The 24,303-nt window shown below is 46.4% G+C and overlaps 1 protein-coding gene across 15 annotated transcripts in view; it reads right to left on the bottom strand.

The window, feature by feature from the left end:
- The window catches only part of LOC140429588 (guanine nucleotide-binding protein G(I)/G(S)/G(O) subunit gamma-7), a 508,117-nt gene that overhangs the window by 234,246 nt on the left and 249,568 nt on the right, over nucleotides 1-24,303 (bottom strand). For 7 of the 15 annotated variants that reach the window (XR_011949129.1, XR_011949128.1, XM_072516810.1 and 4 more), the window contains one exon: nucleotides 6,960-7,019. The exons of 7 other annotated variants lie outside the window; for them this stretch is intronic. Coding sequence is in view for 2 of the 8 variants with exons in the window: in XM_072516810.1 (XP_072372911.1) it covers nucleotides 6,960-7,019 (60 nt within the window). In the remaining 6 variants the exon portion in view is untranslated. Of the gene's footprint in view, nucleotides 1-6,915; nucleotides 7,020-24,303 lie in introns of all 15 variants that reach the window. One more of the 15 variants, XM_072516806.1, reaches the window with a different exon arrangement.

Here is a 24,303-nt window from a genome sequence, read left to right as displayed (position 1 = left end):
CCATTAACAATCTCTGGTTAAGTATGAATAGAGTCGGCCAGTAAGGCACCGACTAGAGAAGACCCAGTAGGGAGCTACTGGAGCTGTAAATAATAGTTGTTGTAAAATAAAGTAAGTTTTTGTTCCGACCCACTCGGTGCGGACCCTTTGTTGCCCTTACAAAAATAATGATTCTGGTAAAAGATCATCAACTTGAAATATTATCATTGTCTCTCCATCCACAGACACCACCTACTGCTATACTGCTGAGTATTTCTAGTATTTTCTGTTGTTATTCCAGGTTTCCTATACCTGCAATATTTCACATTTGTATTAGGGATGTGGGACAAATGGGGTAGTTATTTCAAAGTGTCAGGACAGGCATGACAGGCAGAATGGTCGCCCTCTGTGCTGTACGATTTTATTAAATTTCTTTTTGCAAGTTGACATGTGTAGTTACAAATATAAAAACGGCAAATTGGATAAATATTAAAAGGTGGCCTGTTGATATGACAGAATCACTCTGTGTTGTTGTCTTATAAAATTCTGGGCTTGGGGTGCCATGGAGTCTTCCCTGTTTTTTTGAATGGTAGAATCCACAGCACCAGGACAATAGTCATACAAATAGTTGCTTGATAGTACTGAACTTGAGTACTGCTGAAAAAAAGTGATTCCAAGTGACATGGGGCTTGTTTAGCACAGGGCTAAATAGCTGGCTTTGAAAGCCGACCAAGGCAGGCCAGCAGCATGGTTCAATTCCCGTACCAGCCTCCCCGAACAGGCGCCGGAACGTGGCAACTAGGGGCATTTCACAGTAACTTCATTTGAAGCCTACTTGTGACAATAAGCGATTTTCATTTCATTTCATTTCATTTATTTTCAATGCTCGAACCAATCAGAGTTTTTAAAAAGTAAGTTTAGAGTACCCAACTCATTTTTTCCAATTAAGGGGCAATTTAGCGTGGCTAATCCACCTACCCTGCACACCTTTGGGTTGTGAGGGCGAAACTCACACAAACACGGGGAGAATGTGCAAACTGCACAATAAGATTAGGGAGGGTGGTAAAAGAGGTGGGGGGGTGGCATTATTAATTAGAGATAGTATAACAGCTGCAGAAAGGCAGTTCGAGGAGTATCACCCTATTGAGGTCGTATGGGTTGAAGTCAGAAATAGGAAAGGAGCAGTCACCTTGTTAGGGGTTTTCTATAGGCCCCCCAATAGTAACAGAGATGTGGAGGAACAGATTGGGAAACAGATTTTGGAAAGGTGCAGAAGTCATAGGGTAGTAGTCATGGGCGACTTTAACTTCCCAAATATTGAGTGGAAACTCTTTAGATCAAATAGTTTGGATGGGGTGGTGTTTGTGCAGTGTGTCCAGGAAGCTTTTCTAACACAGTATGTAGATTGTCCGACCAGAGGAGGGGCAATATTGGATTTAGTACTGGGTAATGAACCAGGGCAAGTGATAGATTTGTTAGTGGGGGAGCATTTTGGAGATAGTGACCACAATTCTGTGACTTTCACTTTAGTAATGGAGAGGGATAGGTACGTGCAACAGGGCAAGGTTTACAATTGGGGGAAGGGTAAATACGATGTTGTCAGACAAGAATTGAAGTGCATAAGTTGGGAACATAGGCTGGCAGGGAAGGACACAAGTGAAATGTGGAACTTGTTCAAGGAACAGGTGCTACGTGTCCTTGATATGTATGTCCCTGTCAGGCAGGGAAGAGATGGTCGAGTGAGGGAACCATGGTTGACAAGAGAGGTTGAATGTCTTGTTAAGAGGAAAAAGGTGACTTATGTAAGGCTGAGGAAACAAGGTTCAGACAGGGCATTGGAGGGATACAAGATAGCCAGGAGGGAACTGAAGAAAGGGATTAGGAGAGCTAAGAGAGGGCATGAACAATCTTTGGCGGGTAGGATCAAGGAAAACCCCAAGGCCTTTTACACATATGTGAGAAATATGAGAATGACTAGAGCGAGGGTAGGTCCGATCAAGGACAGTAGCGGGAGATTGTGTATTGAGTCTGAAGAGATAGGAGAGGTCTTGAATGAGTATTTTTCTTCTGTATTTACAAATGAGAGGGGCGATATTGTTGGAGAGGACAGTGTGAAACAGATTGGTAAGCTCGAGGAAATACTTGTCAGGAAGGAAGATGTGTTGGGCATTTTGAAAAACTCGAGGATAGACAAGTCCCCCGGGCCTGACGGGATATATCCAAGGATTCTATGGGAAGCAAGAGATGAAATTGCAGAGCCGTTGGCAATGATCTTTTCGTCCTCACTGTCAACAGGGGTGGTACCAGGGGATTGGAGAGTGGCGAATGTCGTGCCCCTGTTCAAAAAAGGAACTAGGGATAACCCTGGGAATTACAGGCCAGTTAGTCTTACTTCGGTGGTAGGCAAAGTAATGGAAAGGGTACTGAAGGATAGGATTTCTGAGCATCTGGAAAGACACTGCTTGATTAGGGATAGTCAGCATGGATTTGTGAGGGGTAGGTCTTGCCTTACAAATCTTATTGAATTCTTTGAGGAGGTGACCAAGCATGTGGATGAAGGTAAAGCAGTGGATGTAGTGTACATGGATTTTAGTAAGGCATTTGATAAAGATCCCCATGGTAGGCTTATGCAGAAAGTAAGGAGGCATGGGATAGTGGGAAATTTGGCCAGTTGGATAACGAACTGGCTAACCGATAGAAGTCAGAGAGTGGTGGTGGATGGCAAATATTCAGCCTGGATCCCAGTTACCAGTGGCATACCGCAGGGATCAGTTCTGGGTCCTCTGCTGTTTGTGATTTTCATTAATGACTTGGATGAGGGAGTTGAAGGGTGGGTCAGTAAATTTGCAGACGATACGAAGATTGGTGGAGTTGTGGATAGTAAGGAGGGCTGTTGTCGGCTGCAAAGAGACATAGATAGGATGCAGAGCTGGGCTGAGAAGTGGCAGATGGAGTTTAACCCTGAAAAGTGTGAGGTTGTCCATTTTGGAAGGACAAATATGAATGCGGAATATTGGATTAACGGTAGAGTTCTTGGCAATGTGGAGGAGCAGAGAGATCTTGGGGTCTATGTTCATACATCTTTGAAAGTTGCCACTCAAGTGGATAGAGCTGTGAAGAAGGCCTATGGTGTGCTCGCGTTCATTAACAGAGGGATTGAATTTAAGAGCTGTGAGGTGATGATGCAGCTGTACAAAACTTTGGTAAGGCCACATTTGGAGTACTGTGTACAATTCTGGTCGCCTCATTTTAGGAAGGATGTGGAAGCTCTGGAAAAGGTGCAAAGAAGATTTACCAGGATGTTGCCTGGAATGGAGAGTAGGTCTTACGAGGAAAGGTTGAGGGTGCTAGGCCTTTTCTCATTAGAGCGGAGAAGGATGAGGGGCGACTTGATAGAGGTTTATAAGATGATCAGGGGAATAGATAGAGTAGACAGTCAGAGACTTTTTCCCCGGGTGGAACACACCATTACAAGGGGACATAAATTTAAGGTGAAAGGTGGAAGATATAGGAGGGATATCAGAGGTAGGTTCTTTACCCAGAGAGTAGTGGGGGCATGGAATGCACTGCCTGTGGAAGTAGTTGAGTCGGAAACATTAGGGACCTTCAAGCAGCTACTGGATAGGTACATGGATGACGGTAAAATGATATAGTGTAGATTTATTTGTTCTTAAGGGCAGCACGGTAGCATTGTGGATAGCGCAATTGCTTCACAGCTCCATGGTCCCAGGTTCGATTCCGGCTTGGGTCATTGTCTGTGCGGAGTCTGCACGTCCTCCCCGTGTCTGCGTGGGTTTCCTCCGGGTGCTCCGGTTTCCTCCCACAGTCCAAAGATGTGCGGGTTAGTGAATTGGCCAATGATAAATTGCCCTTAATGTCCAAATTGCCCTTGGTGTTGGGTGGAGGTGTTGAGTTTGGGTATGGTGCTCTTTCCAAGAGCCGGTGCAGACTCAAAGGGCCGAATGGCCTCCTTCTGCACTGTAAATTCAATGATAATCTATGATTAATCTAGGACAAAGGTTCGGCACAACATCGTGGGCCGAAGGGCCTGTTCTGTGCTGTATTTTCTATGTTCTATGTTCTATGGACGATGACCCAGAGCTGGGATCGAACAGCGCAGTGAGGCAGCAGTGCTAACCATTGTACCACCGTGCTGCCCTAACCAACCAGAGTTGACCTGCCTGGTTTGAATTTAAACAAAAGCTTGGCAGTTGACTCTTCCCTGGTGTATTCTTTGAGACAATGTTTCTACCAATCAGAATCCTCCTGTCAACTAATTAGCATCCTCTTATGCAGTATAAATTGCTGTTGCCTTTAGATTTGGTATCTTGCAAATCGGTCTTCACAAGTGCAAAATAAAAAGCTTTTTTCAGTAATTGTCATACAATGATACATACAGAAAGCACATGTGCAGATATCTGTAGGTTACTATTATCCACTTAATTTTTATCATTAGGTTTTCCCTAATGGCTTCACACACCATTGACTTGTATGGTGAGTCTGAATGTTCAGCTACAAATTGTGGTGTCCGCTTCAAAAGCAGTGTTTATGTTTCCTATGAAGAGGGGCAGGATGGGGGTGGGGTGTGGGGGAGAGCACAAGTGAAAGCGGGGGGGAGAGCACAAGTGAAAGCGGGGGGGAGGGGGGGAGTACAAGTGAAAGGTGGGGGGGGGGGGGAGAGCACAAGTGAAAGGGGGGGGGGGGGAACACAAGTGAAAGCACTTCTTTTGTTGGATCTTTTTGTCAATTTTGTTTTTTCCTCGCCCCAGTATAGTATATACAGTTTACATCTTCTTCAAGGATACTAGAAGCAAGTTAGAGAAGGTTTACTTGACTGATTCCTGGAATGAAAGGGTTGTCTTATGAGCAAAGGTTGGACAGGTTGGGTGCGATCCAGATAATAATACTTGATGGCTCATTAAAATACCCCGGCACTGTATGCACCTAGAGCCCGGGGAGTCAACAGCCGTACCTGTGAGGCCTCATACGGGCGCTGTTTAGCACTGGTTTCCACAAGTGTGGCCTCGGCATGATGGCGACTAGGGGCTTTTCACAGTAACTTCATTTGAAGCCTACTTGTGACAATAAGCGATTTTCATTTCATTTAATCTCGGTGTGTCTCGCAGGCCATTAGAGCCTTCCCAGATGGTCGGGACAGGGCAGGCTAATATTCTGGAATGCCCTCTGGCATCTTGGCACTGTAAGCTTGGCATCCTGGCAGTGCCAACCTGGTATTGCTAGCGGACCAGGATAGCAGTGTCAAGGTGCCAGGTTCGCAATTCCAAGGTTCTGGGCCTGGGAGATCATGCCTATGAAGGGGGGGGGGGTTGAGGGGCCGCCAATAGTTTTGGGGAGGGGGGGGTGTAGAGACCGGGGAAACCTTTCAAAGTTATGCCCCAATCTGTGATGAACTGGTGCTGCTGGCAAGCTCAGCTCCCAAGTGCAGGAAAACTTTCAAGTGTAGCCTCGATGGGGAGAAACTCCCCGACTCCCATAAAAACAGCTAAGTGCCGCTGAATAGCAGTGACAACATGGTACTGCCAAATGTGCCCAAAACCAGACTTAAATTTTTTTCTGGTGAATCGTGCCCTTGATCTTATTGAAACATATAAGATCCTGAGAGGAATAACAGGGTGGATGCTGAAAGAATGTTTTCCCTTGTGGAAGAGAATGGAACTAGGAGACACAGTTTTAAAATAAGGGGTCTCCCATTTAAGAATGAGATGAAGAGAATTTTCTTAGAGGATGGCTAGTCGGTGGAATTCCCTTCCCCAGAGTTGCAGTGATCACTGGGTCATGAAATGAAATGAAAATCGCTTCTTGTCACAAGTAGGCTTCAAATGAAGTTACTGTGAAAAGCCCCTAGTCGCCACATTCCGGCGCCTGTTCGGGGAAGCTGGTACGGGAATTGAACCGTGCTGCTGGCCTGCCTTGGTCTGCTTTCAAAGCCAGTGATTTAGCATTGTGCTAAATGTTTTTAAGCCTGGGTTGGACAGATTTGTGATCCAGAAGTAAGCCAAAGAGCTAAGGTTGACAGGAAAGTAGAGTTGAGGCTACAATCAGATCAGCCATCATCTTGTCAAATGGCGGAGCAAACCCGAGGGGCCATATGGCCTACTCTTGCATCCTGATCCTAATTAGCATGTTTTTAATGTCTCAAGTACCCCCAGCTACAGGTGGAGGTTATAGAATGAGTAAAACGTGTTGGCGGGTCCATCTAGCTCAGTGAAAAATAGAGAACTTTGAGAACGAATGAAGATGATAATTCAGAATGTTCAGAGTGAAATGAAAAAATCAACTAGAAGTTGCAAGAGAAAGAGGTTGTAAACAGAATAAGAATAACGTACAAGAACAGGTCCATGGAGAAGGCAGACAAAATACAGTTGAAACGGAAAGAAAATAATGAAGACATTAAATTCCAGAAAATGGAGGCAATGGATCAGACAAAATATTAACCCACAGCAGAGTGAAAAAAATCTACAAATAGAGCAAATATTTTTGTTGAATAATAAATTATTTAATAAAAATAATTGAAATTCAGAACAGACGTGTATTGGAAAAGATCAGCAAAGAAAAGCAAGGAGTTATTACAATAGAAATAAAGATATTTTAAAATTAAAAAGCTGCACAGCATAAAAACAAAACAAGGTTGTCTTTATTATGTCTCACAGATATAACCGAGTAAAATGAATTGTGATGATGCCAAACAAAATAGGTCACAAATCCCAGATTCATTACCTGTGTATGGAAAGGTCGGAATGAGAGCACTGGTGCATATTGTTGATGCAATTATGTAACCAGAGCTGGCACAATAACCTCGATGTCATGAATACAAATCTAGGTACTAGTAAATGTAATAGTTATACCAGCAATGGTTCTGTCTGAACATCAAACAGTGTTGCAAAATATGAACAAGCAGATACAGACATTCAGTACCTGTAATTGTAAGTCGAATCAATACAAAAAACTGCTCAATCTACCTTTGCTTGGAGGCAGTCTTGGGCAAAATGTGAAATCCACTGGATTCTCTCCTTTGAAGCCTATGTAGAAGCAAATTTCCAATTGGTATTTTAAGTTTGTCATGCAGGTCAGGTCCACATAGCAAACACAGAATGATTAATGAAACTGGAGTAATGATGGATGTCATCACTTTTTTTAAAGTATACACTTTCATTACAAGATGTTGCATCTCTTAGAGTGGCTTTAATTACTTACGTAAAATGTGTTCTATGAAGGAAATGTTAGTTTGCATATACTGTAATTATACTGCATAGCTATACTGATTAAACTGCATGAAGATGCATTGAAACGAATTATGCCAAGCCTAGTGATACTGTATTCATGCTGCAGTGCAAGGTATGAAAGTGGTTTGGGGTTTTACAGAGTCTCACACAGTGGTATAATTTGTACAAAGTAATTGTTTTTTTAATATATGTATTTCCGGTACATAATAGCATGAAGCCCATCCAGTGGTCTTCCTACTCTAAGTGATACTTTCATCTTTAAGATCCAAAAAGATGCTCTGTAGAATTGAAGCAACACCACATCATGCCAATCTGAATTCTTGTGCTATTGTAAACGTATTTTAGTCTTAAACACCATTAGTCTGCAACTGCAAAAATTATACTACTCGTAAGAAGATATTCTCATTAAGATATTTTGGATCCTCGGATGGTACTGATATGATACTGAAATTTCTGTCCAAGTTGCGCCACTTCTGTCAGCTTTGCGAAAATGGCATCTGCTCTTTGCCGCGCCATTAAACAACATTGAATGGCATGAATTTGTTATATTACAAGTATGGATTAAACTCACCACAGAAAGTTAAGTTTGTTTGTTACTTTGTCTATATCCTTTTGACTTCATGAGTTGTGTTAACTACTGCCAAATAACTACTCTGGCATTGAAAATGAACAATTGCAAGTACAGAATCTCACTCCTTCAGGTTTTAATTGTAGAAGTTTAAACTGCCCAACTTTAAATCAATATTAATACATTTTCTTTCTGTCTCTCCTGATCAAATCATCCCTCTCTTTTTTTGTCTTTCTAGACTAACTTTTCATTGAACGATAGGCGATCAGAGGCCCTCGCATGGTCGGTCTCTGGCCAGATGCCAGCCTGGCACTGCAAGGATACCCAGGTAGCACTGCCAGACTGGTAGGGGCACTGCCAGGGTGTCAGATTTGCAGTGCCAAGATGCGAAGCTGGCATTTTGCCCGCATCGGGGTGCCAGGAAGGGGGGGGGGGCTCGAGGACCATGTAGCCACGTAAAATGGCTGCGTTCCGATTAATCTGGCCAAAACCCAGTTTAAAATGGCTAACCCGAAAGACTGCTGGGAAAAGCAGCCAAGAAGACACAAGCAGGCAGCTGCAGACAGTTTTGCATATTCGGCTCTGGGAAGTTAGCCCAGATCGATACTCAGGGCTATCAACAGCCCATCAACCCAGGTATTTGCAGTTGCATTCAGGACTGTTTGCAGCCCATCTATTCAGACATCCACAGTTAAATCGGCTATCCCCGGGAACAATTGCAACATATTAGCAATTGAATACCGGGCCAGACCTGTCGGCGCCTGCAATGGCCGAAACAAAGACAGGTGAGCGACCAACCCCCGATCGAGGAATCGCCTCACCATTGGACACATCGACCCCAGAGATTGGGGACAGATCCAATCACTTGGGACTCAGGGTCAAGGGCCGCCCCGGGAGGCGGGAAGCCCCTGGGCCCTATAAAAGTGAGGGTCCAAGTTCAGATCTCTCCCTCCCTCCTCTTCGCCTGCTCGAGATCTTCGCAAGACCAGCCACCGGCAATTGTAAGTTTGAATCCAGCGATCGCTATCCGGTAGAGACACCTAGCCACCGACCTGTAGCAGCCTTTTGAATCCCGCGGGCCATATCTGATTGGACAAGCCATTCGTTTCCCTGACCTGGTGAGCTCTTCCTAAAGTTAAGTATTGGCCAGTAGTGATAGGTTTATTATATAGAAAGTAGTATTAGGGTATTAATATTGCTTGTTGTATATAATAAATGACCGTTGTTTTAATCCTTACTAAGCGGTGTGCTGTATTATTAATCATAACCTGAACTTGAACCACGTGGCGGTATCATGAAGATACCTGGCGACTCATGAGCAAAGGTGACATAAACAGAGCAAATAGACTAAGGCTAAAAAGAGCAACAACCCCCCAACAGAAATTTGGAAAAGGACAGTTAGGCTGCTAGCAATCTCTACCTTTGGTTAAACTGTCCCATGATTTTTTTTTAAATTCCACAAAAGGATAGCAGAATTCTGAATGTACAAATAAAAGCAAAATGCTGGCAAGGCTGTAGATCTGAAATAAAAGCAGAAAGTGCTGGAAAACATCAGCAGGTCTGGCAGCATCTGTGGAGCAAGAAACAGAGTTAACATTTCGAGTCCAATGTGACTCTTCTTTAGAGCTGACTGTTTCTCTCGCCACAGATGCTGCTCGACTTGCTGAGTTTTTCCAGCATTTTGTTTTTATTTTTGAATCTACAAACCTAGTTAAAAAAATTGCATTTGAATGTTTGCATTATGAACTGAGTTGTTTCCAAATCTAGAAATATTTTTTTTTAAATAAAAAAATTTTGTGTACCCAATTCATTTTTTTCCAATTAAGGGGCAATTTAGCATGTTCAATCCACCTACCTTGCACATCTTTGGGTTGTGGGGCTGAAACCCACGCAAACACGGGGAGAATGTGCAAACTCCACATGGACAGTGACCCAGAGCCGGGATCGAACCTGGGGCCTCGACGCCGTGAGACAGCAGGGCTAACCCACTGCGCCACTGTGCTGCACAAAATCTAGAAATATAATGTAATGATTTAAAAGAAAATCTGGAAATTTACAGTTTCATGAAACATAAGAGTATCTCATAAATGATATGGGGAGCAGGTTATACTAAACAATACGATGCAACATCCTACACTTTGAAACCAAATTAAAATTAATATTTTCAAAAAGGATGTTGACTATTTAGAACATTGCAAATTCACCATCAAATAAAGTTTCACTTATCCAACTTGAATCGGGTGGCTCGCGTATTTGTAATGTGAATGTATTGCTGTTCTATTCAAAATCATTGTTGTTGACAGTCCTTGTACTTCACTGGCCTCCATTTGCTGTTCTATACTGGAGTGTGTAAGGGTCCTTCATGTTCATTCCCTTATTTCCCCTTTCTTTTATTTTGCCATTATCAGTGTGATCCATGGGTGACTAATGGACATGTATCTTTGAGTCAGGCAGCAGAGAGAATGAGGAATTCAGAAGTTACAGAAGGGAACACTCTGCTAGTTTGAACAGGAGCTTTAAACTTTTCCACATCAGAGAGAGAGATGGGGTGGGACTCAATTTGATTGATTGGCTGGGGGCCAATGAATTAGCCCAAAAGGCCAGACTCTGCCCAGTGGCAGGTGGTGACAGGATCCTGTCACAGTGGACAGATTTTCTGAGTTCGATGGAGCTCAGTTCGACTCCTGGAAGCATAGGGACAAGGATTCTCTCTCTCTCCTCAGTGTTTCTCCAGAAAGGCCACAAATGCTGTATTTTTGAAGTTGCAGAGAACTGGGATGAATGAATCTACAGGAAAAACATTACAGGCTGAAAAGAAAGATCAGGACCTTCTCTCTCCAGAAAGGCTGTGAGTGTTGTATTTCTGAAACAATAGAGGCATGAATGAATCTGAACAAAGCCTTGGACTGAATGTAGAGTTGGAAGAGGAGTAAAGTGTTGGAAACAACCATCTGAAACAGCGATTCTTTTGTGAGGGCCACGAAGAATCCAGCAGGAGTTTGTAGAGTCTAACAGAAAGTAACTTTATTTACAACAATATGGACACAGCAGCAGTAGTTCACCACTGTTTCCTTCTCCCGGTACCACACAGGCCAGCTTTATTTATACAGCTGCAACTACTAGTGATTGCCCCGCCTCAGTCAATAGGATCCAGGCAGGTTATAACATCTCTCCACCCCAAAGTCTGAGGAATTCGCCAAAGAACCTGGAGGGCGTTGGACTCATTTTACAGCAGGCTTCATGAACTCTGTGAACTCCTCACTTGTGAAAAGAGTGGCATTGTCAGTGACCAGCACCTCGGGAAGGCCATGTGTGCTAAGAGATAAATGCAACTTCTCTATGGTTGCACGGGACGTTGTTCCTGCCATCCTATTTACCTCAAGCCACTTTGATTGGGCATTAATCAATAAGAGGAACATGGAGCCTTGAAAAGGGCCGGCGAAATCTGCATTTTAAGTGCGCCCAAGGCCACACTGGTCATTCCCTGAGATGCAGGGGTGTGGTGGCAGAAGTGTCTGATGCTCTTCTGATGCAAGCGGAGCGGTGTTGGGCCATCTTCTCAATGTCAGTTATGAGACCTGGCCACCAGACATAACCCGGTACCAACATTTTCATTTTGGTCATGCCCGGATGACCATTGTGGAGATCCAGAGTATCAACCCCTGCCCTTTATCTGGGATGACCACACGCGTCTTCCACAACAGGATACCATATTCAATGCTGAATTCTGACAGCTTGGAAGAAAATGCCAGCAACCCACCTGGGAATACATACTGAACCTTGGATAGGGCCGTAATTGTCTGGGGGGTTCATTCATAGATCGCGATACCATGACAGACAATGAATGCATAAAATTAAGGGTCGCGACCACCTCACCTATCATGAGGGTCGACAAGGGGTCGGTCGACAAAGGAAACCAGCTCAGTGCATCGGCATTCACTATCTGGGTCCCTGGTTTATGCTCCAAAGAATACCTGTAGGTAGCGAGTAGTAAAGCCCAGCGCTGAATCCGCACGGTAGAAATGGGCGGAATTGGCTTATCCTCTCTGAAAAGTCCAGAGGTTTATGATCGGGCACAATAGTGAAGTGGCGGCCACAAACATATTGATGGAAATGTTTCACTGCAAAGACCACCGCCATTCAATCATGACTGATATTTTCTCATCCCCATTCTCCTGCCTTCTCCCCATAACCCCTGATCCCCTTATTAATCAAGAACCTATCCATCTCTGTCTTAAAGACACTCAGTGATTTGGACTTCTGCAGCAAAGAGTGCCACAGATTCACCAGCCTCTGGCTGAAGAAATTCCTCCTCATCTCTGTTTTAAAGGATCGTCCCTTTAGTCTGAGATTGTGCCCCCTGGTTCTAGCTTTTTCTACTAGTGGGAATTGTAGCCACCTAAAATGGCTGATTCCCTATTAATTTGGCCGAAACCCGATTTAAAATGGCTAACCGAAAAGGCTGATGGGAAAAGCAGTCAACAGGACACAAACGGACAGCTGCAGACAGAATAGCGTATTCGGATCTGGGGAAGTCAGCCCAGATCAATACTCAAGACTATTAGCAGCACATCAACCCAGACATCTGCAGTTTAATCGGCTATCCCCGGGAACAATTGCAACATATTAGCAATTGAATGCCGGACCAGACCTGTCGGCGCCTGCAGTGGCCGAAACAAAGACAGGTGAACGACCACCCCCCGATCGAGAAATCTCCCCGTTATTGGACATATCGAACCCAGTGATTGGGAACAAGTCCAATCACTTGGGACTCAGGGTCAAGGGCCGCCCCGAGAGGCGGGAGGCCCCTGGGCCCTATGAAGTGAGGGGCCAAGTTCAGATCTCTCTCTCTCTCCCTTCTTCACCTGCTCGAGACCTTCGCAAGAACATCGACCAAAAACAGTAAGTCTGACTCCAGCGATCGCTACCCGATAAAGACTCCTAGCCATCGACCCGTATCAGCCTTTTTGAATCCCGCGGGCCAGATCCGATTCGATAAGCCATTCGTTTCCCTGACCTGGTGGGCCCTTCCTAAAGTTAAGTATTGGCCAGTAGTGATAGGTTTCTATCTAGATAGTAGGATTATTGTGAAAGCATTAATTGTTGTATATAATAAATGACCGTTGATTTCAATCTTATTAAGCGGTGTGCTGACTTATTAATCATAAATCGAGCTTGAACCACGTGGCGGTATCAGAAAGATACCTGGCGACTCGTGATCAAAGGTGACATAATCAGAGGTAATAAAACTAAGGCCAAAAAGAGCAACATAATTGGCGACTCCACCGGGACCCAACATAGAAGTGGAAAACCACTCCGGGAGAACCCCAACAATTTGAATTAGAAGTCCAATCGGAAACAAAAACAAAACAAAAAACCACAAGTGTTCAAGCGGTTCTGGTTAATAATTCACAATTCGGAAGTGTGTGTATGCATGCGTAACTAACAGGGTTATAAGGTAAAACTGATAGATTTTTGTTGCGTCAAAACTGTCGGCAGTCTATATTTTCGGATATTAGCGCAAGCCGTACCCGCATCTACGACACCACCTTAGCCCCCTGTTCCAAATTTGAACGTAGCGAGCAGATAAGAGAGATGGCCATGCAGGCAACGCAATGCCTCATGAACCCCGAAGAATTTGCGGTCGCACCGACCAGCAGCATTAAAGTGGGACAGTGTCCCATTTGGGAAGTGGAAATTCGCAAATTTCTGCAGGGCATAGGATGGCCCGTGTGGAGCGGTTTCTGTAATAATGACGACTCAGGTCCCGGAAGTATAGGGCATACTTGGTGGGAGAACATGAGTGAAATCCATAAGAAAAGCTTAGCGAAAGCGCGCAAGCCGATGGCAATCGTGTCCTGCATGGCACAATTGCGAGGCACAGAGGAGGTCGTCAGGACGCTCCAAAAAGAAATAGAAGGCATACATCGTATGAGTAAAATCGATGTATGCGAGATGGAAAAAGAGAACCTGGAATTGAAAAGGCAGTTAGAAGCCAAGGACGAAGAGGTGGCTGACACCAAACGGGGTCACCAGTCTTGTCTGGCGCATTTAAGCAGTTTTCAATCCCAGTATGAGAAGGCTTATCAGGACACGCAGCGTGCCGTCCTGGTTAAGAAAGAGACAGAGAAGCAGGTGGAGACGCTACAGAAGCAGTGTAGTGATCTCAAGGCAGCCTTGAGAGCGCTCCACGCTGCAACCACGGAACAAAGGCAGAGTACCTTAGACCATGCGAAGTGCCAAAAGCAAATTGCAGACCTGCAAGCAATGCTTTCTGTCCAAAAGGGATTCCAAGACACCTTTGGGGAAAGTTTAGAACAGGAAGACGGCCCTGATGGGGAAGAACTGCAAGAGACAGCGCAGAGATATGTTCAGGGACCACCCCCCTCACAGTGACCCAATTACGGGACGCGTGTGCTAAAATCACACCATTCCTTCCCGCTTCAGACCCACACCATTTCTTTGCCACCGTCAAACACCAGGCGACCATGTACGGCCTGGATGAGAAAGAGCAGATAAAGCTCACGGTCCTCAGCTTAGACCCATCGGTTGCAGCAGCCCTTCCCGACCCACAGAATGTAGGAGGAGGCACCCTTGCAGAAATGCATACCGCAATCCTGGATGCGATCGGGTATAACCGGGGCGACCCCGTAGATGGCCTAAATAAGTGCAGACAGAAAAAGTCTGAACACCCCACAGCGTTTGCAGGACGCTTGTGGATTCACTTTGAAGCCGTTTTCGGAAACGTAGACCGTGCCCATTTGTCCGCAGACAATATGGCCAAATGGACCCGCACCCTTATCTCCCATGCCACGGAAGCAGGACAGAATGCCTGTAGTAATTATGACCCCTCGGAGGAGGCTCATAATGAGAAGTGGGTGGTCAAAAGATTGTCCCGCGTTTGGGAACAAGCGGCTCACGGTAAACCCGCAGCTAGAACCCCCGAGGAAAAGCAAGCCGCCGCAGATGTGCAGGCAGTAAGAACCACTCTTCACAACCCCGCCTGGGTAAACAAGGGAAAGAGCAGCCCCCCAGCAAAACCGCAAGAATGCTACAATTGCGGACAATTGGGACATTTTGCCAAAGAATGCAATGGCCCTAAAAAGCCACAGAGAGCCCAACAGACAGGCACTATCAATAAGAAAAAAACAGAACCCATACATAGCGTTAGCGCCCAGTCCGATCAGACAGACTTGACCGGAACGGACTGACGGTGTACAGGCTCCCCCAGCTGGTTCTGCGATACCCTGTGGGATAGGTCAGGACGACCCGTTGTCGCAGCAAAGGTTAGGGGACAGCTGATCGAGCTTCTCTGGGACACAGGAGGGTCCCGCACAACCTTAAATTCCTCCACCCTTGGTAAGGACACGTGGCCCACCACAGCCACTATCACCCTCAGCGGCTTCACAGGCCTCTCACAGCAGGGACATATCACAACCCCTGTACCCATCCAAATCGGCACCATTAATACAAAACACCCCGTAGTGTTAGTCCACCTGCCCCCAACAGCAGAGCACATTTTGGGGATCGACTTCATGAATTCTCACCACCTCTCTTTCGATCCAGTCAACCAGTGTGTTTGGAAGATGGCGAAATCCGCTAGAGCCCCCGCAACGCTCAATATAGGGGATTATATGAACAAGATTAGCGCAGTAGGCGAGTTTTGGTTCAACCCCACCACACTCAGCACGGACCGACAGGTTAGGGCAGTCCTGCAAAAGAACAGGGCAGCATTCGCAACCCACAAACACGACTGTGGACGGATGACCGGTTCCGTACAAATAACAGGACCGAACCCTAGACCCCAAAAGCAGTACGGATTCCCCCTAGAAGCAGAGGGAGAAATCCTCAAGGTCATAGAAAGTTTATTAGAGCAGGGCGTCCTAAGATCGGTAGCCTCAACTAATAATGCCCCGATTTGGCCAGTAAGGAAACCCGACGGATAATGGCGCTTGACCATAGATTATCGGGAGCTCAATAAAGTCACCCCCGTAGCAGCCCCCACCGTTGCAACAAGTCCCGAGACCATGCTCAAACAGGGACTCCATGCCCGATATTTCACGGTTTTGGACGTCAGTAATGGGTTCTGGTCCATTCCATTGGCAAAGGCGTGCCAGTATAAATTTGCCTTCACTTTCAGAGCGCAGCAGTACACGTGGACATGCCTGCCACAAGGCTTCCACAACTCCCCCTCCATTTTCCACCGACAGCTGGCAAATGGACTAGCAAAATTTTCTCGCCCAGAATGTCTGGTACAGTATGTAGACGGTCTACTACTGCAGACAGACACGAAGGAAGAGCACATTGAGCTTATGTCCGAACTCCTGGAATTACTACATTCCATTGGCTGTAAAGTAAACCCCAAAAAGGCCCAGATATTGGAAGAGAAAGTGGTATATTTGGGGACTATTATCACACACGGCAAACGCGAGATTGAGCACAAAAGAATTGACTCGATCGCTAAATTGCCCCTTCCCCAACACGTTTCAGCCCTCCGGTCATTTTTAGGACTGGTTGGCTACTGCCGAAACCACATTGACGGTTTCGCCAGCAAGGCAGCGCCCCTCTCAGACCTCCTAAAGAAAGGAGCCCCCTGGGAATGGCTTCCGCAGCATACAATGCTGTGGACTCTTTAAAACAGGTACTCATAGCCACCCCCGCACTACAAGTTCACGTCCCGCTTTCCCCTTACGCAATAGAGGTAGTGACCACAGACCGCACCCTTTCAGCCGTGCTCCTGCAGGAACGGCATGACCAGCTAAGACCCGTGGCTTATGCCTCTTGAATTTTAGATGCTGTGGAGCAGGAATTCTCAGCCTGTGAGAGGCACCTGCTCGCAGTTTTCTGGGCAGTCCAGTACTTTTCATACATTACCGGACTGACCCCATCACCATTTTGACCGAGCACACCCCCACCCAACTTTTATTAGACGGACGACTTAAAGACGGTACCGTCAGCCAAATCCACGCTGCTAGGTGGAACCTTCTCTTACAAGGACGGGACATCACAGTCAAACGGACCAAAACACACACATACTTAGCGGACAATCTACAGTACCCCGGAACCCCCCATGAGTGTGAAATCATCTCACCCCACCATAATACAGGCCCCTTTATAGCCAAAACCCCCCCCAGAAAACTAGCCACTCCATCTCAGAACCCCCCTCACCCGGACACGTGTGATCCCATTAGGATCTATGTGGATGGATCTTCCACAGTCCTGGATGGGCAACGCATAACAGGTTGTGGGATTTATGTGGAGGACGCGCAGGGACGCGCCCTCGAGGAAATCGCATTAAAATTACCCGGACACTTAGGCGCGCAGGCAGCAGAGCTTGCGGCCATCGCTTACATTGTAGAGCACCCAGATTCCTTCCCCAGCCCAGCAGACATATATTCAGACAGTCTCTACGTGTGCAACAGCCTCACTGAATTTCTGCCCCTCTGGGAAACGAGAGGGTTTGTTTCCGCGCATGGGAAACCCTTCCCCTCAGCCCCATTACTCCGCCATATTTTGAAAAATGCCAAGAACCGGACCTTTGGCATTATAAAAGTCCGCAGCCACCATCGTGCCTCCCCCCCTTGGAAATGTAAAAGCCGACGCACTGGCTAAGGCAGGATCCAGGCATGGGTATTTTTGAAGCCCCACGAGAGCGCCCCAGTGAGTGCGCCAGTGAGTGCAGTTCAGGTCGCGCAGACTAGGATCGAAGATCTAGTAGAGGCCCAGAAGCAGGATAGCGCTCTCACTGAAATCATGAAAGGGAAGTTTCCAGCCCCATACGAGAGGTACAGAAATACAATAACCACACATGACGGTGTGGTGCTAAAGGACACCCTTTATGTAGTTCCTGAGCAGGATAGGAACCAAATAATCTGTTTATTCCATGATGGTCATGGACACCAGGGAATCGAACCCACCGCAGCCCACCTCAAACAGCTTTGTTGGTGGCCTAATCTCAAAGAGGATGTATCCCATTACATTGAGAATTGCCTCATCTGCACTCAGAACAACCCAGATAGATATGCCAAAAAGGCATATCTCAGCCACACCCGACCCGTTAACGGCCCCAGGACTAACCTCCAGATCGATTTTATAGGTCCATTGCCCTCTTGCAGGAATGGCTATAAATATGTTCTGGTGGTCATAGACACTTTTACAAAGTGGATGGAGGCATTTCCAGCCCGCACCAACACCGCGAAAACCACCGCCAAAATCCTAACCCACCACATTTTTACAAGATGGGGACTCTCCCGCAGTATTGAATCGGACCAAGGTTCTCACTTTAACGTCCTCACGATATTTGGCATAACCCAAAAATTTCACATTGCGTACCACCCTCAATCGAGTGGTATAGTGGAGCGCATGAATCGGACCCTAAAAACCACCCTTAGAAAAATGGTCCAGCAGAACAACACCACTTGGGATTCTGTCCTCCCCTTTGCGCTGATGTTTTTGAGTAACACTGTTTCCACCTCCACAGGTTTCACCCCACACACCCTCATGACCGGACGCCCCATGAAAGGGACCATGAAATGGGTTTAGACCTGACCGGCCCTGAAGTTACGGCCCTCACCCACGAGAAAGCCGTTGAACAATTACTTATAAATGTAAAAACGGCTCAGTTAGCAGCCGCTGGGCTGCTAAAAGAAAACAGAGCAAGGCCTGTTTTGATAAGGCAGTACATGCAACGGAGTATAATATAGGACAACAAGTGATGTTGTCTGTGTATAACCCCAGCACATTTCTGTCTTCGACATACTCAGGTCCCTACTCCATTACGGATAAAGTAAGCCCATCGGTATATAAAATCAAATACCAAAAGGGTAAGACTGCGTGGTTTCACATAAACCAGCTAAAGGCTTATGGAGCACAGTCAAACCACGCCCACCACGTCATGCTTGACGCAGCAGACCAAACCCCACCCACAGCCAACATGACCACACCAACCCCCTTCACGTCCAGCCCAGACACGGACTCGCCCCCGACTCCACCCACAAACTTTACACTCCGCCCCGGAATGCCCACAGACTGCAGCAGCAGAGACAGCCACAGCACGCCTCCCTACTATCCTGGTCCCACACCCAGCGACTCCGATTTCGACTCCAGTGATCCCTTCCTCATCACTTTCTTAAGCAAACCACACCACCGACCACCAAACCACACGGACGACCCCGACTTTATCCCCACTCAACTTGACAAACGCCATTGGCACCGCGACAACTCCTACAGACTCGTCCGCAACGACGAGAGCAACCCCAACTCATACCACGCAGCCCTCTCAACATTAATTCACTCCAGAATTTGGCACCCGGGAGAAGGGGACGACCCCGAGTCAGACCCCCAATCCGCCAACCCCTTTGCGACCCTGTTCGCAACAGAGAACTGAGGTGTTCACATGATGATTTAAAGGAGACACTTGGTGAAAAGTGTTGTCCTTCCTGATGGAACCTGCAGGATGTTTTGCGTTGTTTGTATGTTTGTTTAAGTGTTGTTCGTCCGACAGGAGAATTTTTCTCACACGCCCGTTCTGCCGAAACCTCTGAGGACTTGCCTCAGAGACCCACCGCGGCCAGACGCTTGTTCAGTGGTACCAACTTATCTACAGATACCTGGTCAACAGACCAGATGCTTGTTCAGAGGAACTAGCTTTTCAGCTGATACTTGTTCGGGTATCAGATGCCCGATCGTAACTACTCTTCTGATTTGACGGGAGAATCACAGCAGCAACCCCACCATGATGACTACATTTTTGCCCGTTCTTGTCGGTTGCTCAGGCAGTGGAGAAACGGCGTGAGACCCGCCCTGCCTGGGGACCCCCCCGTTGGTCAAAAACGCTCGGGTAGGGGAGATACGGTATTGGTAGCCGTCCTACCCGGGGACTCCATCCAAATCTTACCCGTCGCGGCCCATACGCACCTCATTCGACCTTTTCCTTTCAAAAACAGCTTTATTTATTTAGGCAACCTTTGGGTTCCTGCCAAATGCTATTTACATCCTAGAACATTTGGATGATAAATCAGCACTGGTCCACCATTGGGAAGTGTGCTGTGTCCTAACATTTGTTTTGGAAAAAAAAATGAGGGAGTCACATATAGTGACCAATTATAAGGGAATAATTGGCCCCGCAGGACAGACACACTAACATACCAGATATTATACCAAGGTAGTTACAGATACTATGCTTGTTTTACAGAACTCCAGAAGCTCCAGGACTGGAGAAAACAGAGAACACAAAGAAAGAAAAAGAAAGAGGACAGCCATGAGGACTTCTTTCATCATGATCAAGATTTTTATACTGGACATTTGGTTGTGCGGGAACGCGGACCCCATTACTTCAAACCCCCCTGCCGTTAATGTTTCACTGCGCCGCAGTACCGAGGGCCCAGTCACCAGCCACGCTGCATTATCCTGGTGTGCCAAGTTCATAACTTGGTACTCCCTGTCGTACGTTATCGAAGCACTATTAGCATTGGCCATACTCTGCTGTGCAGTACAGACTATGCGCCTCCGCAAGTGGAGAAGGAGAGCGTACCGCGCTCGAACCCTGGTATATCGGATCCAATCCCCTATGTTCGGGTATGACCAGACCCCAGACCCCCGCGACCTATAATACAAAAATAAAGAACAAGCACTTGCGTTTCCCTGTAAATAAAAAGATGTACAAAACTTTCATGAAAAAAAAATTTATGATCCTGAGCTTGACTGCCAAGCCAGGAAAGAATATATGAAATGTTATGATTGTTGTTGTATGTTTTAGAGAGATAGGATGATGCAATGCTTGATGAGTGTATGTACGTAAAATTAGAGGTTCCAAGTTTTTATTTTGTAGATACATGCCCCTGCCTGACATAGCGCCCTCCAGAATTGTTTAGGTAAATTTTTGTGCATAGCTAGGGTCAGAGTAGTGGCCATGTAGGAGGTGCCCCCCCACCCCCGGTCAGGGAACGGAAAGGACAACATTTATGTGATCCTTCACGATTCGCGTTAGGATCACAAGGAGGGTCTGTAGCCACCTAAAATGGCTGATTCCCTATTAATTTGGCCAAAACCCGATTTAAAATGGCTAACCGAAAAGGCTGATGGGAAAAGCAGCCAACAGGACACAAACGGACAGCTGCAGACAGAATAGCGTACTCGGCTCTGGAGAAGCCGGCCCAGATCGATACTCAAGACTATTAGCTGCACATCAACCCAGACATCTGCAGTTTAATCGGCTATCCCCGGGAACAATTGCAACATATTAGCAATTGAATGCCGGACCAGACCTGTCGGCGCCTGCAGTGGCCGAAACAAAGACAGGTGAACGACCACCCCCCGATCGAGGAATCGCCCCGTTATTGGACATATCGAACCCAGTGATTGGGAACAAGTCCAATCACTTGGGACTCAGGGTCAAGGGCCGCCCCGAGAGGCGGGAAGCCCCTGGGCCCTATAAAGTGAGGGGCCAAGTTCAGATCTCTCTCTCTCTCTCCCTTCTTCACCTGCTCGAGACCTTCGCAAGAACATCGATCAGAAACAGTAAGTCTGACTCCAGCGATCGCTACCCGATAAAGACTCCTAGCCATCGACTTGTATCAGCCTTTTTGAATCCCGCGGGCCAGATCCGATTCGATAAGCCATTTGTTTCCCTGACCTGGTCGGCCCTTCCTAAAGTTAAGTATTGGCCAGTGGTGATAGGTTTCTATATAGATAGTAGGATTATTGTGAAAGCATTAATTGTTGTATATAATAAATGACCGTTGATTTCAATCTTACTAAGCGGTGTGCTGACTTATTAATCATAACTCGAGCTTGAACCACGTGGCGGTATCAGAAAGATACCTGGCGACTCGTGAGCAAAGGTGACATAATCAGAGGTAATAAAACTAAGGCCAAAAAGAGCAACATAATTGGCGACTCCGCCGGGACCCAACATAGAAGTGGAAAACCACTCCGGGAGAACCCCAACAATTTTAATTAGAAGTCCAATCGGAAAAAAAAACAAAAGAAAAAACCACAAGTGTTCAAGCGGTTCACCGTTAGTTTATAGTTGCCGGACAAGCGAACCGTGTTATCTGGCTTCATTACTGATATGACCGGTGCTGCCAGTTGGCGAAATGGAGAGGCTGATAATACCGAGGGACTCCAAACGGGTGAGCTCTGCTTCGCACCCTCGGGTTCATCCAAATGGAAAATATGGCCCCTGGGTTGGCCCCAGCTCCTGCCGGAACGACGGCCCCTCTGACGCGGCTAGGACTGGTGTCTGCAAGTCTTACACCCACACGGCTCCTCATACATTGGTTCTGGAGACGGTTCCCTTCAGGGACAAATGACTGATGGTCACCGGCATGGGTCCTTACGGCGCCCCGCCCAAGGTACAGCAGGGTACAGGGAGATGCTTTTGGACGGAAGGGGGTGCACCCCAAGGCATGCACCCCTATTCCCTGTAGCTCCTGCACTCTGCGTTCTGCGCTCTCTCGGAACAACGCTATTTGGTGGCCTGTTGAAAAGTCAATGTCGGCTCGGCTAACAGCTTCCTCTGGGTGGCCACACTGTTGGTGCCGCAAACCAAACAGTTTTGTAACATCTCCGACAAGTTGTCACCTTATTCACAATTCTCTGCAATCCTGTGTAGCCTGGATTAGAGCTCAGAAAGGGATTCTCCAGGATTCCGCTCTGCGGTGTTAAACCAGTAAAGCTGGGACGGGTTGGGTAAAAATGTTGCCCCAGCAAAGTCACAAGTTAATCAAATGTTTTATTGTCAGGTGCGGCTGGGTATGGAAGGCTTCTTATTACCCCAAACCTATGTGTGCCACAGGCGGTTAGCAAAATTACCAACTGGCCTTAATTTCCGCTGACGTTATTCGCCCAGAAGTAGTAACACATCCGTTGTGCGTACTGGTTCCAACTCTCCAGCGCAGCATCAAATACATCCAAACGTCCGTAAAGAGACATGGTGCAACAGAAAAAAAAAACTTCTAAACTGTATCCAACAAAAGTGTAGACAGCTATCCAACTCTAATCCTCGTCGCCGGTTTTGAGGGCCCCGACGAATCCAGTTAGTAGAGTCTAACAGAAAGTAACTTTATTTACAGCAATATGTACACAGAGCAGTGATTCACCACTGCTTCTTTCTCTAGCCGGTGCCACATTGTCAGCTCTATTTATACAGCTGAAACTACTAGAGATTGCCCTGCCCCCCTCAGGGGGAGCTCATAATCTCCAAGAGTCATTGGATAACCAATTGTCCCCAGCCATTAGGATCCAGGCAGGTTATAACAGATTATTTTTCCCTTTTACTCATGACTTTGAAATGAAATGAAAATCGCTTATTGTCACAAGTAGGTTTCAAATGAAGTTACAGTGAAAAGCCCCTAGTCGCCACATTCTGGCGCCTGTTCGGGGAGGCTGGTATGGGAATTGAACCCCTGCTGCTGGCCTGCCTTGGTCTGCTTTAAAAGCCAGCAATTTAGCTTTACCCCTTTCTTCTCTGTGTTTGTCTGTCCTGTGTGTGTAGAGAGTGGGGAGGGGGACAAGTTAAAGTGGGGAATTAGGAATTAGAAAATAGTTAATCAGGTATATATGCTGCATATTTCATTACAGTTGTTGTTATTCATAAAAAGTAATTGTGTTTAAATTTACAACCGTGGTGACTGTAATTATTGGGCAGCCAAGGGCCAAAGACTTTGGGTATTTTTCTAAGAATTATTGGTTAATTTACTTGTGTTGTGACTCTGGGTCAAGTGGGGCAGGAATTGACCATGCGCTAGCCAAGGCAGCACGGTAGCATTGTGGATAGCACAATTGCTTCACAGCTCCAGGGTCCCAGGTTCGATTCCAGCTTGGTCACTGTCTGTGCGGAGTCTGCACATCCTCCCCGTGTCTGCGTGGGTTTCCTCCGGGTGCTCCGGTTTCCTCCCACAGTTCAAAGATGTGCAGGTTAGGTGGATTGGCCATGATAAATTGCCCTTAGTGTCCAAAATTGCCCTTAGTGTTGGGTGGGGTTACTGGGTTATGGGGATAGGGTGGAGGTGTTGACCTTGGGTAGGGTGCTCTTTCCAAGAGCCGGTGCAGACTCGATGGGCCGAATGGCCTCCTTCTGCACTGTAAAAAAATTCTATGAAATAACAAGTGATGGTTCATAAATTTACTTTTCTATTACTTCACCACCACCTGCCTGCTCCACCGCCCCCACAAATCCCCAATCCCCAAAACTATGCTATTCATATACATATGTATATTCATATTCATTGACTAAAACAAGAGCTAAAAATGCTGTCAAAAAGGATTTAAATACCAGATAATGAATAGTTAGTATTTAATATATCACGGGCATTTCCAGCATAACCTGCCAGAAAATAAATCACTGTTACAAGGAAATTCTGACAAAAGCATCTGGTACTGCCAATAGAAAGCACCATGTTTACTCTGTACTGACAGTCTTTACCGTAAATTTGCTGTCTGCAGTTGCTGTATAGAACTTCCTGTACATGTGGTTGCTAACCAAAGTAGAATTCCTGTAAACAAAATGTA

The sequence above is a fragment of the Scyliorhinus torazame genome, chromosome 9 (assembly GCF_047496885.1).
Source record: "Scyliorhinus torazame isolate Kashiwa2021f chromosome 9, sScyTor2.1, whole genome shotgun sequence".
NCBI classification, from domain to species: domain Eukaryota; kingdom Metazoa; phylum Chordata; class Chondrichthyes; order Carcharhiniformes; family Scyliorhinidae; genus Scyliorhinus; species Scyliorhinus torazame.
This window is presented reverse-complemented; position numbering and strand designations above follow the sequence as displayed.